The sequence below is a fragment of the Asparagus officinalis genome, chromosome 1 (assembly GCF_001876935.1).
Source record: "Asparagus officinalis chromosome 1, Aspof.V1, whole genome shotgun sequence".
NCBI lineage: Eukaryota > Viridiplantae > Streptophyta > Magnoliopsida > Asparagales > Asparagaceae > Asparagus > Asparagus officinalis.
Window position 1 is genome coordinate 117,674,555 of NC_033794.1, and position 18,363 is coordinate 117,692,917.

An 18,363-nucleotide genomic window follows, 5' to 3' on the forward strand; every position below is an offset into this window, starting at 1 on the left:
GAAATGCATGCTATTGTACGTGCAATTTTACCGTTACAACCTAATATCTTGTCGACCCACGCTTAGCCTGATCATTTTCCTTAGCATATAATGAACGTACAACTATGTTATTAATTTGAAATTCATAATACATGTTACATAAATCCCACATACATATTTTCCTTGACACATACATAAATTTTCTTACATAAAATTTTATACACTTGAACTTCCCTACTCAATACCAATTGTAGGAACAGCAATGATTATGGTCGATCTTCTACCCATCTTCTCAACCTCAAAACCCTCTCCACATCTGCTCATGCTCATTTTGCTGCAATTCATCTGCGCCTTTCGATGACGACCCATGAAAGCTATTCATCTGATGAGGATGATTATCTCCTTGCCCTACGACGAACGAGTTCAGGCTCGAGCCCAGCATCCAGTTCATATACATGTTCATATTCATATTCATGTTTGAATTCATATCCATCCTGTTGGTGATGTTGTTATGACTGGTGATAATGCTTTCGTTAGTTTGCATTGAGTTGAAGGAGACTGAGGGGTTGACGATGCCGTTGAGGATTGACGAAGCGTCGAGCTCGCCTAGCTCAGTGACAGAGGCAGCGTTGCAGGGGGAGGAGAGGGGGGATATAGGGAGGGAGGAGGAGTTTGGGAGGGGTTTCTTTCCGGTTGAGCTCTTCTTGAAGACTCTGCATACCACCCATTCATCCTGTGTATCATGTGAGATTAATGTGTTATATATGGACCATTTTTTACTTGCACAATACATCCACAAGTGTACAAACATATGAAGAAAATATAGAAAATTGGATTGATGCTAGTAGAGTCAAATAATAAAAGAGTTGTAGTATGTTGTATACTGATCATTGGCGTATATATAGATGAATGATTATTTATTCTATTCCGTTCATCCAATCGGAAGCTAGTAGCTAGCACTGCCTGAGAAACGGTAACAACAATAATAAAGCAACAGTTAAATCAATGGATCAATTGTCAAATTATTATTACTTTAGTGAAAAGAGTCATGAAAAAGAGTTTCTAGTAAATATTGGTTTTCCTTTTTTATTTTCGATAAATAGGTGCATCCTTAATTACGTAACTAAACCAACAAAATTTTTAAAACTTTATGCTACTTTTTCACTCATCTTCCTATGAAATCCCTTTAAACGATTCAAAATAGAAAAGCTACACATATTGATGCATGTGTGGGAAAGTGTTATATTTATTATATGTGAAAATGGCGAAGGAATTAAGAAAAATGTGAAGAATAAGCAAGACAGGCTCCACCACACCCTGGTGGTGTCTGCCACACCCTGGTGTGGCAGAATCTGTCATGCTTTTCAGGGGTGTGGTATGTTACCACACCAGGATGTGTCAAACTCGTTTTTTAGAATCCCAATCTGTTTGAGATTGTGTTTTGTTATAAATAGAATCACGTTTTTTAGGGTTTCTTAAGGAGAGAATTAGCATTGTTTTGAGCACTTTGAGAGGGAGATATTGTGAGGGAGTTGAGAGCTTTGGTTAGGGTTATATTTTGAGTGATTTTGTAAGTTGTAACTCGTTGTATTTCTTCTCCATATAGTAAAATCTCCCCATCCTCTCCCCGTGGACGTAGACAATTGCCTGTAAACAAGGTAGTCAGCGATCCTATAGGCATGTATAGCTTGATTGTAGGGATTGTAAACAAGGTAGTTAGCAATCCTATAGGCATGTAAATCATGGCATAGCTTGATTGTAGGGATTGGCCTGTTATATAGGATCTGATTGTTAGGATATTGTTAGGATTTGTTGTAATCCCTACCTTGTACAAATTGTCTATATAAAGAGAATGAAACCCACGGGGGAATCAAGGCAAATTCCCTATTTTTCTTGGTATCAGAGCCAATCCAATCTACCCTCTCCATCACCATGACGGGTTCCAGCGCCTCACAAATCTCCGGCATCCTGGCTTCCTCCCCGAGCGACTCTACCATGTCTTCTTTCATCAAGTCTTCCACCATCGCTACTGCTATCACTTGCAAACTAACGCGCACCAATTTCTTGCTTTGGAAGGCGCAAGTCGTTCCCATCTTACGGGGTGTCCAGCTCTTTGGATACCTTGATGGCACTACACCGATGCCCGTCGCCATGGTGACTGAGGGAACCGACACCGATGCAAGGCAGGTCTTGAATCCTGCCCGTGCTACCTGGATCGTCCAGGATCAGGCCATTCTTGGTGGCCTCCTGTCCTCAATGACAGAGGACGTTCTGCCTCAACTCATCCGTCAGATCGACACGTCCGGCCAGTTGTGGGCATCACTCCACACCATGTTCTCTGCTCAGCACCGCGGGAACTCAATCCAGATCCGCGCGCAGCTCTCGAACACGAGAAAGGGCAACATGAGCGCAGCAGAGTATTATCAGAAGATGACGGGACTCGCTGATACTATGGCGCACATTGGACGTCCCATGTCCGATGAAGAGGTGATCGGCTACATACTCGCCGGTCTGGGGCCGGGCCATAGTGATCTCTTCACCGCCATCACTGTGCTGAGCAATCAGCGTGCGGTGACTCTTCCGGAGTTCTACTCCTATCTGATTTCTCATGAGACCCAAGCCACGCTGATGAGCGGCACAGCGGAGTCCATGTCATCCGCCAACAACGTCACGCGCCAGGAATCCAACGCTCCTCGTCGCAACAACAGCAACAACGGCTACACCACCACCAACAACAACCATAGGAATAACTACCGCAACGGCGGGGGGGGGTGGCGACGAGGCCGCGGCCGTGGCAGGAACAATGGTGGCCCTCGCTGCCAAGTGTGTGGCATCCCAGGCCACATTGCGTTGAACTGTCGCAACAGGTTCAATCACTCCTATCAGCCAGATGAATATCGTGGTGGAAACAGTGCGACCACGGGAGGCTACAACGGTGACACAAACTGGTATATTGATACTGGTGCTACGGATCATCTTACGAGTGATCTCGATCGGCTGTCCATCCAGGAGCGCTACCATGGCAAGGATCAGGTGCAAGTGGCCAACGGAGCAGGTTTGCATATTTCCCATATTGGTCATTCTACAATTTCCGGTTTAGATCGTCCTCTTGCTCTTAAAAATATCCTTCATGTTCCTCATATCAATAAGCATCTCCTCTCTATTCATAAACTTGTTTCTGATAATAATGTCTTCATTGAATTTCACGCTGATGCTTTCTTTGTTAAGGACAAGGCCACGAAGAAAACACTTCTACGCGGTAGGAGCAGAGGAGGTCTCTATCCAGTGCCGTCCAGCTGCTCCTCCTCCACCACTTCCCATCATGCATCGTCCAGTGTCAAGGTGTCGTCATCGCAATGGCATCAGCGTCTTGGTCATCCTACTTCCACAATTGTTAGGTCCATCTTGAAGTTAAATAAATTAGACTGTTCTTTTGATTATGAGTCCTCTGTGTGTGATGCATGTCAGCGTGCAAAGAGTCATCAACTCCCCTATAATAATTCTGTTCGTGTCACCACATCTCCACTTGAGCTTATTCACTCTGATGTTTGGGGGCCAACTCAAGCATCTACTGGAGGTTTTAAGTATTATGTAAGTTTTGTGGATGATTACAGTCGTTATACTTGGATCTATCTTATTAAGAATAAATCTGATGTTGAACAAATCTTTTATAATTTCCAAAAACATGTTGAGCGACTTTTGAATTCCAAAATTCGCACTGTTCAATCTGATTGGGGTGGTGAGTATCATCGGCTTAATAAATATTTCCAGAGTTCAGGTATTTTGCACCGTGTTTTGTGCCCACATACATCACAACAAAACGGAGTGGCCGAGCGAAAGCATCGTCACATCGTTGAAACAGGCTTAGCCCTCCTTGCGCACTCCTCCCTTCCTCTTCGGTTTTGGGATGAGGCTTTCTTAACAGCTTGTTATCTCATCAATCGCATGCCCAGTCGTACTCTAAACAACTCTACACCCATCACACGCCTCCTCAACGTAACACCTGATTACTCCTTTCTTCGCATTTTTGGCTGCGCATGCTGGCCAAGTCTTCGCAAATATAACTCTCATAAGCTTGACTTCCGATCCAAACTATGCGTCTTCTTAGGGTATAGTTCCTTGCACAAGGGGTATAAGTGCTTGGACAAAAGTACTGGACGGATCTACATATCACGTGATGTGATCTTTGATGAATCACGTTTTCCGTTTGCTACCTCATCTTGTTCAGTCACACCATCTTCTTTGTCCAGTGCTGTTTCCTTTCCTCAGTCTGAACCGGTAATTGTGAATGATCATATGCAAAATTATGACTTATCTCTCTTGTTGTATAACACCTCAAATGCAGCTGCAGCTCCACCACCACCGGCGCTCATACCCGCGCCTGTGATCGGCGTCCCGCTCCACCACCACCGGCGCTCATACCCGCGCCTGTGATCGGCGTCCCAGGGCCATGCATGATTCACGTCCCGGGCACATGCAGTCTTGGGCCTGTTACACCTGGACCTGCTACACCGCCTCCCGGTCCAGAATCTTCGCTGCCTCCGCCTCGCGTCGATGCTGCACCACCTCCTGCACCTGGGCCTCAACTGGCCCAAGAACCCGGCAACCTTGTGCCCATGCCTGCTGTTGCGGGCGATGTTGCTGTCCCAACTGATCCTGTTCAGTCTCCACATGGTGTCACTACACGTGGTCGTGCCGGAAAATCGTTTCCCAAGCAGCTCACCGACGGAACAGTTCGGTATGATTCGAACAGACATGCTTTCTTCGCCGAGCCCACCTCACATCGACTGGCTCTCGCTGAGCCTGTTTGGCGCACTACCATGGGAGCCGAGTTTGAAGCACTTCAGAAGAACAACACGTGGGCTCTCGTTCCCCGACCGGCTGGTGTTAATATAGTCGGATGTAAATGGGTGTTCAAACTTAAGCAGCACCCGGATGGCTCTATTGATAAGCACAAGGCGAGGCTAGTTGCACGAGGTTTTACTCAGCGATATGGCGTTGACTATCAGGATACTTTCAGTCCGGTTGTGAAGCCTGCAACGGTTCGCTTGATTCTTGCCCTAGCTTTGTCACGAGGATGGCAACTCCGACAGATTGATGTAAGCAACGCTTTTCTTCATGGCTTCTTGGATGAGGAAGTTTATATGCAGCAACCCCCTGGCTTCGAGGATTCCCGTCGGCCTCATTATGTGTGCAAACTCCAAAAGGCGCTCTACGGCCTAAAACAGTCGCCTCGTGCCTGGTTTTCACGACTTAGCGACAGATTATTCCAGCTTGGTTTTCAGTCTTCCAAGGCCGACACCTCTCTTTTCCTGTTTCATCATGGGGGCGTCACTATCTACATGCTTGTGTACGTGGATGACATCGTGGTTGCTGGCTCTTCTCAATCAGCAGTTGATCAGTTGCTGCGCGCCCTGTCTTCCTCATTTCCGATCAAAGATCTTGGACAGCTGCACTATTTTCTAGGGATTGAAGTCGTCTACAATTCAGGGGGAATCACCTTGATGCAGCACAAATATGCTTCTGACCTTCTTCACCGAGCTCACATGGAGAATTGTAAGAGCGTTTCAACCCCCATGTCTGTCACAGATAAGCTTGCTCGTGATTGTGGAACAGTGCTGGATGATGATGATGCTTTCAAATATCGAAGCATGGTAGGAGGTTTGCAATATCTTACATTAACAAGGCCAGATATTTCTTTTGCCGTTAATAAGGTATGTCAATATCTTTCCAAGCCCACTGATGTACATTGGGAGGCAGTCAAACGTATCTTAAGATATGTCAAGGGAACAGCTGCTACGGGACTTTACCTCCGGCGCTCCAACTCTACACTTCTGAGTGTGTTTACAGATGCCGATTGGGCTGGCTGCATGGATGATCGCAGGTCTACTGGAGGTTTTGCAGTATTTCTAGGTCCCAACCTGATTTCATGGAGCTCACGCAAGCAACCCACAGTATCCCAGTCCAGCACTGAAGCTGAGTACAAGGCCTTGGCTAATGGGACAGCTGAAGCAACGTGGGTACAATCCTTGCTGAAAGAATTGGATGTATGTCAGCTGCGACCACCAGTATTATGGTGTGATAACCTTGGAGCTACCTATTTAACAGCTAATCCAGTGTTTCATGCACGAACGAAGCACATAGAGGTGGATTTCCATTTTGTCAGGGAGAAGGTTGCATTGGGCACTCTTGACGTCCGATTTGTATCTTCCAATGATCAGGTAGCGGATGGATTCACCAAGCCAGCCACTCGCTACATGCTTGATCGCCTACGACACAATCTGAACCTTGTCATGGTTAAGATTGAGGGGGAATGTAAACAAGGTAGTCAGTGATCCTATAGGCATGTATAGCTTGATTGTAGGGATTGTAAACAAGGTAGTTAGCAATCCTATAGGCATGTAAATCATGGCATAGCTTGATTGTAGGGATTGGCCTGTTATATAGGATCTGATTGTTAGGATCTGTTGTAATCCCTACCATGTACAAATTGTCTATATAAAGAGAATGAAACCCATGGGGGAATCAAGGCAAATTCCTTATTTTTTTCTTTGTCGAACCACGTAAATCACTTTGTTTGGTTTGATTTGTGTCATATTTGGTAGATTGCACTCGTGATTTGGTTTGAGTTTCTTTTCTCATCGCTCACCGACTCGTTTTGTTGTGGAGCACGCTTCCACACGGTGCCCAACATTCTATACATTGTTTACCTAAAACACTTGGTCATACAAAATTAGTATCCAAGTGGGCTCAGAATATGAGGAGTTGCCTCATTTAGCAAAATGACTATCCAGAGGTACGAGCGACTACGCTTCACTATTGATCTCTCTTTTGATAGCTCGTTTAGTAAAACAAGATATACTTCTTCATACAAGTTCTTTCCTTAAAGTGATACAAATTTGTTATAAAAGAGTTCCTTCTCATACCTTTGAGGGTTTGTAGGGGAACTTTGTCTGGAGCCTATACTCATGCATCACCCAATTAGTCTTCTCACCCTTTGGAGCTCTACCCCTGTAGAACACAAGGGTCTTCTTCATCCCTACCAAAACACCACAATGGAAGATCTCCTTGTCTTTGCCGGTGGTCTTCCAGTAGCCGGAATCTGTTGCCCGGTTGGTTCGCAGACCTGTCGGGTATTTCCGATCCCTCAAGCTGAAGAAGTACCATTCTTTTTCTCCCATGCTTGCTTTTCCTATACAATTCCAACAAAATGGATGCGCTGCAAATGTTAAACTCAAGGAAGGCATCTATCGCGTGGGTATGAATATTGATATTTTTTCTGAAAATGATTTTCATAGTGGGGTTTTAAGAAATGAATTTGAAGACCACTGAAAAACAATAATGAGTTTCAAAACATAAGAGAATTATTTAATAAAATTTCTATAATCAATTGTGCTTCCTTTACACTGCAATTTAATAATCAAATAGTCCATTTCTTCAAAAATAAGGCCTACCAATATTAGACATGTGATAATTCATTCAAATCTAACACTTGCTATATTCTCGTAATTACTAAAAAGAACATTACATACGGCCGGAATATAATATTATGAATCATTAAAGGGACATTGAAATCTACAAGCTACCCATTTTACCCTTTATGTATGGCTCAGACCATCTCGCTCACATATCGGGTGTTCTGATAAATTTATACTTCTGTCCCTAGTTAATCATTTCTCTCTGGGAATCATAATCATCCACTAAACGATAAAGGGTAGTAGAAGAGCATCCGATCAGTGAAAAGTGTCATAATACTATTACAAATTATACATTGGACAATTTTTTTTTTTTTTTTGTTTCAGGCACAATACAAGCTAAATACTAGGCTCTTGAAGAGGGTTAAAAAAAAGATAGACAAACAAAGACAGCATCCATAAAGATCTCAAACTAGTAATTCTCGGGATAAACAAAAACTTACCTGGGAGATCCCAAGGTTCACACTTGTTCAGATCAACATCAGTAATGGCCTTGGCAACAAACCCAAAATCAAGCACCTTTCTAGTTAAGTAGTAAGTGATAAGCTCTTCATCAGTAGGATGGAATCTAAAACCAGGAGGAAGACTCTCCTCCATTGCAAGCAAAATGCAAAAACCATGCAATGTTTAATCCTAGGTTTGGATAGAAGAAGAAGGAGGAGGAAGAAGGGTAGAAGCAATTAGTAGAACATTAAAGACTATGATTAGATATTTGGAGGGTAATGTCCCTGGCCTCTAATAGTGACTCCCCTTCTAGATCCTTTTTAAATCTCATCAACTCCTTTGAAAAAGATGGTATTAGTAAGGGACCGTTGTTTAAAAAAAGGGGATTTGTGGAAATGACTAATATGGTCATTGAGACTGGCGTGTGATCGATTAGTAGGGGTCTAAGCGGATCCGGATCGTCTATAGATCCATAAATTGATTCACATTCACAGTTATATAGATTGGAGTCTTTTATAATTCATAATACGAGCTGGTAGAGTAAGAAATTGAAGCCGCTCAATGCTCACTCCTAATGTTGGATTTGGTACGGTGGCAAAGGCTTTTGATACCACATCAGAACAATCTGGTTGGACATGCATAACGATATATATTCCTCTACGTATTGATATCATGTTTTATATATATATTTTAGTGTCAGTATCCTACTGAATACAGATGCAAATACAAATATAGACACATACACGTATGGTTTTGCATCGCCACCTCAAATTTTGATTTAAAAACATAGACCTCAAGCTATACTTTGGATCATCCGACCCGAACAGGCCCACTTACAATCATGCGTTTAAGTGGTTGTTTAGTAAAATTTGGAGGGTTTGGAGGTCATTTGGTATGGGATTTGAGTATATTGTCGCATAGTGTAGGATATGCTTATCCAGAGTCCAACCAACCCTCAACCGTTTCTACCCACTCGCATTGGCCAATTCAGACAGAACAGAGCCGCACGATGGGGAGTACGGTGGAAAGTGAGCATGACTCAACTCTATGCGCAACAACTGGCTAAAAGAAGAAGCATCTTTCTTTGGAAGCCTAAGGTTTAGCTAGGGAATTATACATATAAATGAGTATCATATGTTATAGCATAGCTTTCAACAGCATTCACACAGTTACATAAAATACAGTACTGTCACATGATATCACTAAAATTGAACACTTTCGACATATTTTTATTTACTTTTTCTTGTATTTAATTAATAATTATATCTCTAGAATTAAGACAGGATACCATTAAAGAGGATGAAATTTTAAATTTGTCAATGATTTTACTTCTAATGAGCCAATGAGTTATGTGGGAACACCACTAAGAAAAAATTCGATCTGAATCTGTTGCTACTAATGTGTGATGTAGGGTGTATTTGATTTGGATGCTAGTGTTATTTCATGGGTCACAATAAAAAATTTATTTGCGTTGCGTATATTGCGAATCGTATGACATTCAATAATTCTAGATCATTAACGATTTATGAGAAAACCATGACATGTATTACCAAAATAAGTGAGCATTTTCTTATGAATCTCTTTCTGAGGATTATTGTTTTATGTATTGTCATCAACCTCTTTGATTATGATCTTTTAGCCTAAAGATAAAGAGTCTTCCGTAATACTATACAACATACAAGAAATGAATTATCATAATAATATAGGAATAACATGTATAAAGTGAAAGTAATATCTCAGGCCATTCATTTACTCTAATTATTAATTAAGTTTCCCAAAGGAGAAGTACATCCTATCCCATGATTCTTTAATTACTTCCTTTTCTCCTAAAATTCATTTCACGTATACATAATACGTATGATACGAATGCCAACAAGAGCTTGAAATCCATATTTGTACTTTCCTTACATCAGCACACGCGTATGCAAGTACACGCATACTCTAAAAAAATTAGACCAAAATTCTTTGGACAAGTCACTCCTTAGTATTATCCTCTAAACATCAAGTAGCTCCACTCGTAATTGTCTCGATCAAGTTGCACATAATTAAGATACTAATCAAATAATTTTTTATTAACTAATCACCCCTTAATAATTGCCGTGCAACTTTAGGTACACTAATTAACATAATTAAAGTATGTGAAAACGGCGAAGGAATTGTGAAAAACGTGAAGAATAACCCAAAACAAACTCCACCACACCCTGGTGTGGTGTCTGCCATGGGTGTGGTAGAATTTGTCCTGCACCACACCCTCTGCTTGTACTCTCCTTCTCTATTAGTGAAAACCCACCCCCTTCTTGCCCCGTGGACGTAGGCAATTTGCCGAACCACGTAAAACCTTGGTGTTTGTGTTTTGTTTGGTCTTTCTCTCGGCGTTCGTTGGTTTGGTTTCTCAAAGCATCAGTCACAACAAGTGGTATCAGAGCACGGGCAACGCTTGGGCTATTTGGAGGAGTAGATCGCTTTGGAAGTTCATCTAGGGCTTCGTTTGGTGATAAAGGTGGGATCTTTTTTTGTAAAAATCTCGTCTTTTTCAGTTTGGATCTATTTCTCGTTTGTTTCCGCATTGGTTTGGTGGTGCCTTGAGGATTATGGCCGAGAAAGAAGGAGTTGTGGGCAGTACTTCCGGCGTGAAGACCGTCCAAAGCTTGAATATCCACTCGATGAAGATTGACGTGGAAAAGTTCAATGGCACAAACAATTTTGGACTTTGGCGATGCGAAGTCGTGGATGCGCTCAACGCGCAAAATTTGGAAGATACATTAGAGTTGGACGGGAAACCGGACAATATTGATGAGAAGGTTTGGAAAAAGATGAATCGAACGGCGTGTGGTGTGATTAGGTCTTGTCTCACTCAAGATCTAAAGTATGATGTGATCAATGAGACTTCTGCAAAGAAGATTTGGGAGATCCTTGAGAGCAAGTATTTGACCAAGAGTATGGAGAATCGCTTGCATTTGAAGAGGAGGCTTTACCGCTTCCAGTTGAAGAAAGGAACCTCCATTGGTGATCACATGAACCACTACACGAAGCTTCTTGCGGATTTGGCGAATGTGGATGTTAAGATTGAAGATGAGGACAAGGCGTTGTTGCTATTGAGTTCCTTGCCTGACGAGGAATATGAGACCTTCGTTCTTACTCTTATTAATGGGAAGGCATCTCTTTCGTATAGTGAGGTCACCGCTGCACTTGTGAATTATCAGCTTCGAAAGAAGGATAAGGAGACTTCGTTTGAGCCGGTAGCGGGGGCGTTGGTCGCAAGAGCAAAGGGTCCAAACCGTAGTGGGAGGTCGCAGTCTAGAGGGGCACATCTTGGAGTTCGTAAGAATCAATGTGCCTTTTGCAAAGAAGATGGACATTGGAAAGCCGATTGCCCAAAGTTAGTTGATCGAGCCGGGAAGAATAAGGGAAAAGCTATTCAAGCTTCAGAGGCGAATGTTGTCAAGGCTAGTGGCAACGATTCAGATTCGGATTCTTCGGGCTACTCATTATCTGTACTGCCGTCAGTTTGTGTTGTCTACTCTACAGAGTGGATGTTGGATTCGGGGGCTACATACCACATTTGCTCTAGGAGGTATTGGTTCTCCAGCTTTTAGGAGTTGGAAAGAGGGGATTTCGTGCTCATGGGGAATGATCACAAATGCTCTATTGGTAGTATCGGTACCGTTCGGATCAGGATGAGTGACGGGTGATTCGGGAGTTGGTTGGAGTGAGGTTCGTTCCTCAGTTGAAGAAGAACATTATTTCACTTGGAGCTTTGGAGGCAGCAGGCTATAGGGTGACCTTGACGGATGCACGCTTGAAGGTTACATTTGGGTCCATGATTGTGATGAAGGGCGTCAGAAGAAGAAATTTGTATTATTTGCACGGAAGCACGGTGATTGATAGGGAAATGACGACTTCATCAGATTCGGCTAGACTGTGGCATTGTTTGGTGCTGGGGTATATGATTGGTAATGCCGTGCATTGGTTGTTGAGGAGTGCTATGACCTGCAGATTGAAGTCCTGTGAGCACATTAGGATGAGCGAGACCGTGGTGGAGTTTGGCACTTCTATCCATCGAGCGAGGGGTCTTTTTGGAGGTGTTCAGTCAGGCATTTGGGGGCCTTCCAAGGAGGCATCATTGGGAGGTAATCGTATCTTAGTTTCCGCAGTTGATGATTATTCTAGGCATTATTGGGTCGCGACCAGTTCCCGTTGGTGTAAAGTCCTAGAAGTCAACAACAATTGGAAGAAGTGTATTGGCAGAAAGGTAACTCGTTGTTCTAGATTTGATAAGGGTCCTTTCTTGCGTTTGTGCCGAGCTCACGACAATAGGAGACACTTCATTGGTGTGGAGACTTTGGGGCGACGAGATGAGATGACGGTTTCGATGAGTCGTTCCTTTCTGGAGGAGGATCGGCGTTGGTTGTCGAGCATTGGTTCTGGAGCTTCGACATATTTGGGTCATCTTAGTCACAGGTCGCCGACTGCTGCATTAGGAGTTATTGGATCTGGTGGAGCTGCTTCAGATTTTGGGTTGCGTCGGATATTTGGATACCCAGCATTTGGTCACATCGAGGATGTGAGATTTGATCCGATTGCGCGTTTGGGGTTCGGAGGCTCAGTTGATTATCGTTTGGGAGCTTCTGATTTTGTTCTGAGCAGGTATGTCACTTTTGACTCTCGGCAGGTGGAGAGTGTTGATCAGGTCATTTGGATATCGCAGCAGGTGATGCTACTTCATGTTGGGTGGAACTTATTCCACATACTCCAGATCATACTGCGTCATTTGGGATTCCAGCTGAGGTGACACAGGTTGGGGATCATTTGATTTCGGATGCAGATGATGGATTGGTTTTGGATTCGGTTGCAGCTGGTGGACATGATTTGGATACGTCCATTGGTTCACCTCAGATGGAGGTGTTTGATTTGTATCAGTTTGGGGCCGCTATTAGTTGCAGATCCGTTGGCGATATTGGGGAAGAGTTGCAGACTTTTCTATTTGTTTGATGGCCTTTGGAGGCCGTTTGGGTGAACTACGTGAAGGCTTGATTCCCTGGGCAAGAGGATACGTAGGCAGTCAGTTTTGATGCAGCCGATTTGGTGAGTAGATACCGACGTTTGGGAACGTGAAGAATAACCCAAAACAGACTCCACCACACCCTGGTGTGGTGTCTGCCATGGGTGTGGTAGAATCTGTCCTGCACCACACCCTCTGCCACACCCACGGTGCAGGGTGTGGCAGAATCTGTCCTGCACCACACCCTCTGCCACACCCATGGTGCAGGGTGTGTCAGACTCGTTTTTAGAATCCCAATCAGTTTGGGATTGTGTTTTGCTATAAATAGAGACACGTTTTTAGGGTTTCCTACGCTTGGTTTAGGCTTTGATTAAGCATTGATTGGGAGCTATTTGGAGCACAAAAAGAGGTATTTTTGAGCTATTCGTTTAGGGTTTTATTTGGAGAGATTAAGAGTTTTGTTGGTGAGATTAGTTTGTTCCTTCGAGTGATTTGTACTCTCAGTTTGTATTCTTTCTCTATTAGTGAAAACCCCATCCCCCCTTGCCCCGTGGACGTAGGCAACTTGCCGAACCACGTTAAAATTGGTGTTTTGTTTGTGCATTGATATTTGGTTCGTTTGGCTCTCTTGGATTGGCGTTTGGCTTGGTTCCTCGACACAGCTTCAGGCACAACAAAGTATCCACAAGAGGACAAATGCTACAGTGGTTAACTGAGCTCACCAAACTCTGGGACCCAATGCACTCCTTTTCCCATACGTGGGTTAGAAATATACATGTGTTATTATCTTAAAAATATTATTTGGTTTGTTCATTTATTATTATTATCACTATTTCTTTTCTAGAAGGCACGTGTCTCTTAAAGGTTCGTACGTGAGGTTTTACATTGAAGTCTTGCTAAATTCTCTCCTACCAAAAACTTGGTTGAGCTCTAGGAACGTGATGTGGCCTTCTCGAAGTCGCTCTCCGTAGTACCACTGACCAAATCCTCATGGATTACCGACTGGCTAGAGTAAATTAATTAAGATGATAACTATTAGGATAATTAGCACAACTATTCATTGGTTCATTGGATCATTAGCTTCCATGGAGTTTAACTACTAGTAGTATTTGTCACTCAAACACAAGCCATGTCGTAGTTATCTTTTATGTAGAAAAATATATCTACTTCTAGCTATATATAATCGGATTATTGTATCAGAGCACATATTAATGTATCAATAAAATTGAAGTCTGCATTAATACAATTATCAATTTTAAAACTATTACATACATTTTTCCGTTCATATACATGGCCATGAAATATTGAACTTGTTAAGTTATAGATGGACATTAGTCCCTATCATAAGCCACACTCTTGAGTCAAATAATTAACATTAGAATTTTTATAAGATGCATGCATTGATCCACCATATCCAGAAGACTAGGGTTTGTGGTTGTCATGATGGGGATATGAAATATACAAGTTACTACAGAATGGAATTATTTATGTCATACTTGAGTCTTAGGTAGGACAATGCGGGGGATAGAAAAGGGATTTGATGAGGGTAATTACGAGATAGATCTTACTTCGAAGTAGTTTTGCATTGGATTAAAATAAATAAATGAAATCTTGTGGATATATTTAACACTCACTATATTTAAGTCATAACTTGCTCTACTTTTTTAATTTACGCTCAAAATCATATCACAGTCACCCACTAAACAAATCAACTGTTGTCATATAGTAGTGATCTTTCTTCTATTTTTTAATTGTAACAATTATGTTGAATATTATTCCAATATAAATTCTGATAGCCGGCTCTCTCAAGTTCTTCCCCAAGCTATATGGCCATGAAATATTGATGTTAATTAAGCTGTAGATGGACCTTAGTCTCTATGGTAAGAGTCAAGGTAAATATTATCAACATCTTAATTAAACCTATTTCGATATATTCATAGATCAATCATATCCATAAGACTAGGGTTTATGGTTGGCATTGGGTTGGATGTGAATTATACAAGCAGATAAAGTAAGAAATTATATCGGACTTCAGGTAGGACAAAGAAAGGGATAACTGTTGTGCGCGGCGGAACAAACACAAACGCCGAGAGAGAGAGCAAAAAACAATCCAAAATAACGGCACCAACTCAAACACAAAGGTTCGGCAAATTGCCTACATCCACGGGGAAAAAATGGATGTGTTTCCACTATAGAAAAAGAGAGTACAAAGTAGAGATTACAAGATCACTCAACTAACCTCTCAAACAAATCTCTCAAATCTCTCAAACTAAACCCGCAAACAAATTGCTCAGAAAGATCTCTCTTTTCTGTGCTCAAAATCACATTCAAGCTACCCAATCAATCAATAGAAAACCCTAAAAAACGTTGCTCTATTTATAACAAAACACAATCTCAAATAGATTAGGATTTTAAAAACGAGTCTGTCACACCCTGGTGTGACACACACCACACCCATGATAAATAGGGCAGATTCTATCATACCATAGTGTGGCAGACACCACACTCATGACAAACAGGACAGATTCTAGCACATCCTATCACCTGGGTGTGGCAGACACCACACCAGGGTGTGATGAAGTCTGTCTTGCTTATTTTTCACGTTTTTCTCAATTCTTTTCCTCAATTCCTTCGCCGTTTTCACAATTCTCCACATCGGCGAAGTTTTTCCAAAACTGAGCCGACACAAACAAAATCAAACGTCTCACTTGTTGCGTCCAGTACGAAGTGGAACAAAACCACGATAACGGACTCAATCCATAACAAGCCCAGACCCAAACGAGAATGTAAACACTCTCCAAATGTCGATATTAACTCACCAAACCGGCTGCATCAAATTAACTGCCTACGTATCCCCTCTCCCAAGGGATCAAGCCGCCCGTAGTTCATCAAACGGCCTCAAAAGGCCCTTAATCAAATAGAAAAGTTTGTAACTCCTCACCAACATCACCAACGGATTTGCAACTGATGACGCTCCCAATAGCCCTAAAGTGAAACAAATCAAATACCCACACCTAAGGTGAACCAATGGCCATATCCAAATCATATCCACCAGCTACATTCGAATCAACCAACTCATCATCTGCATCCAAATCCAAATGATCCCCTAAATGTGTCACCTTAGCTGGAATCCCAAACAATGCAGAATGATCTGGAGTATGTAGAGTAATCTCCACTCAATATGGAGTAGCATCACTCTCTACCCACTGTGATACATCTAAGGTCTGTCCAAAACTCTTCACCTGCTGAGAGTCAATTAGCTCCCTCATCGAAGCCTCAAGCGAAGTGACACTACCAGACCAAATATCCAATGAAGTTTTACCTCCAATCGCAGCAGTCGACAACCTATGACCAAGATGACCCAAATATGTTAAAGCCTCAACACCAGAATTAATTCTCGACATCAAACATCGGTCCTCCTCCAGCAAGAAACGGCTCACCAAATCTGTTATATCATCTTATTGTCCCAAGATTTCCTTTCCACCAAAGTGTCTCAAAATACCGTGAGCTCAGCTCGACTACAAAAATAGGTTCCTCTTGTACCTCCCACCAAAATTAGAATGAAATACCTTCATCTTTCTGCCAATCTCACACTTCTTCAATCTGTTGGAGACTACTAGGACTTTATCCAAAGGGGATTTGGTTGCAACCCAAACACGCCTAGAACAACCACCAACAAAGGAAACCAAAAATCTATTACCTCCTAATGATGTCTCCTTGGAAGGCCCCCAAACATCCGTGTGAAGTCCATCTAAAAGACCCTTAGTACGGTGAATAGATGTGCCAAACTTCACCTTGGTCTTTTTTCTCACATCAAAGTGTTCACTGGACTTCAAATTACAAGTCTGTGCACTCATCTCTAAATTAATACTAGAATGACTAAGCTCTAAATGTCGCAGTCTAGTTGAATCAACAGAAGTCACCAACTCTTTACCTGTTACCGAACTTCTAATCAAATAGTACAGGTTATTCCTCCTGACGCCCTTCATCACAATCAAAGAGTCTTCCATGATCTCGAGAACCATGTCCTTAACACGAACCTTCAGACCCTCTCCAACCAAAGCTCTAATTGAGATCAAGTTCTTCCTCAAGAAAGGAATATATCTCACACCATATAACTCCCTAATTGTCCCGTCAAACATCTTGATGCAAATTCTTCTTATCCCAAGGATCTGGCATGCACGGTTGTCACCCATGTACACCACACCACTATCCAGCTTCTCAAAACTAGAGAACCATTCCTTTCTAGAGCACACATGATAGGTCACACCACTATCCAACAACCACTCAGATTCCTCCGAATAGCTACCTGTAGGACTGATAGAAAGAGAATAAATAGAAGTATCAAAAATATTATCATCCGATATAAAGATGTTTGCTTCTGATGATGGTTGCTTCCATTTTCCCTTCTGCTTATTCTTCATCCATTCGTCGAGCTTTGGACAATCTTTCTTCCAATGATTAGTCTCCTTACACCAAGCATATTAATCTTTTCCAACTGTAGGATGCCCTACTCTAGACTGTAACTTCTAATTCTTTCGGTTTGGATTCTTTCCTCTTGCGACCAACGTCTCCACTACTGTGTCACTTGTAGACTTCTTATCTTTCTTTCGAAGCTGATAGTTCACAAGTGCAGTGGTGACCTCACTATACAAAAGAGATGTCTTCTCATTGATAAGAGTAAGGATGAAAGTCTCATATTCCTCGTCAGGTAAGGAACTCAACAACAAAAATGCCTTATCCTCATCTTTAAGCATAACATCTACATTCGCCAAATCTGTAAGAAGTTTCGTGTAGTGGTTCATGTGATCACCAATGGATGTTCCTTTCTTCAATTGGAAGCGATAAAGCCTCATCTTTAAATGCAAGTGATTCTCTACACTCTTGGTCAAATACTTACTCTCAAGGATCTCCCAAATCTTCTTAACTGAAGTCTTATTGATCACATCATACTTTAAATCTTGAGTCAAACAAGACCTAATCACACCACACGTCGTTCGATTCATCTTCTTCCAAACCCTCTCATTAATATCATCTGGCTTGCCATCCAATTTCAAAGTATCTTCCAAATTTTGCGCGTTGAGCGTATCCAAGACTTCACATCACTAAAGTCTAAAATTATTAGTGCCATTAAACTTCTCCACGTCTATCTTCATAGAGTAAATATTCAAAGTTTGGACGGTCTTCACACCTGAAATACCCTCCACAACTCCTTCTTTCCCGAGCATAATTCCTCAAAACATCAACAACCAAAGCGGAATAAACGAAGAATAGATCCAAAACTGAGAAAATATAGAATTTTTTTTACCAAAAAGTACTCACATTTAACTCCAAACGAAGCCCTAGCCGAACTTTTAAAGTGATCTACTCCTCCAAATAGCCCAAGCGTAACCTGAGCTCTGATACCACTTGTCGTGCACGGCGGAACAAACACAAACGTCGAGAGAGAAAGCCAAAACAATC

General features: G+C 42.2%; 1 protein-coding gene across 1 annotated transcript; it reads right to left on the reverse strand.

Annotated features, from left to right (window-relative positions):
• On the reverse strand, nucleotides 74-8,172 carry LOC109829163 (NAC domain-containing protein 79-like). Its single transcript, XM_020396301.1, has 3 exons — nucleotides 7,898-8,172; nucleotides 6,906-7,171; nucleotides 74-712 (listed from the first exon to the last, which is right to left on the reverse strand). The coding sequence occupies exons 1-3, from the start codon at nucleotides 8,049-8,051 to the stop codon at nucleotides 278-280; spliced, it is 855 nt and encodes a 284-aa protein (XP_020251890.1). The 5' UTR covers nucleotides 8,052-8,172; the 3' UTR covers nucleotides 74-277.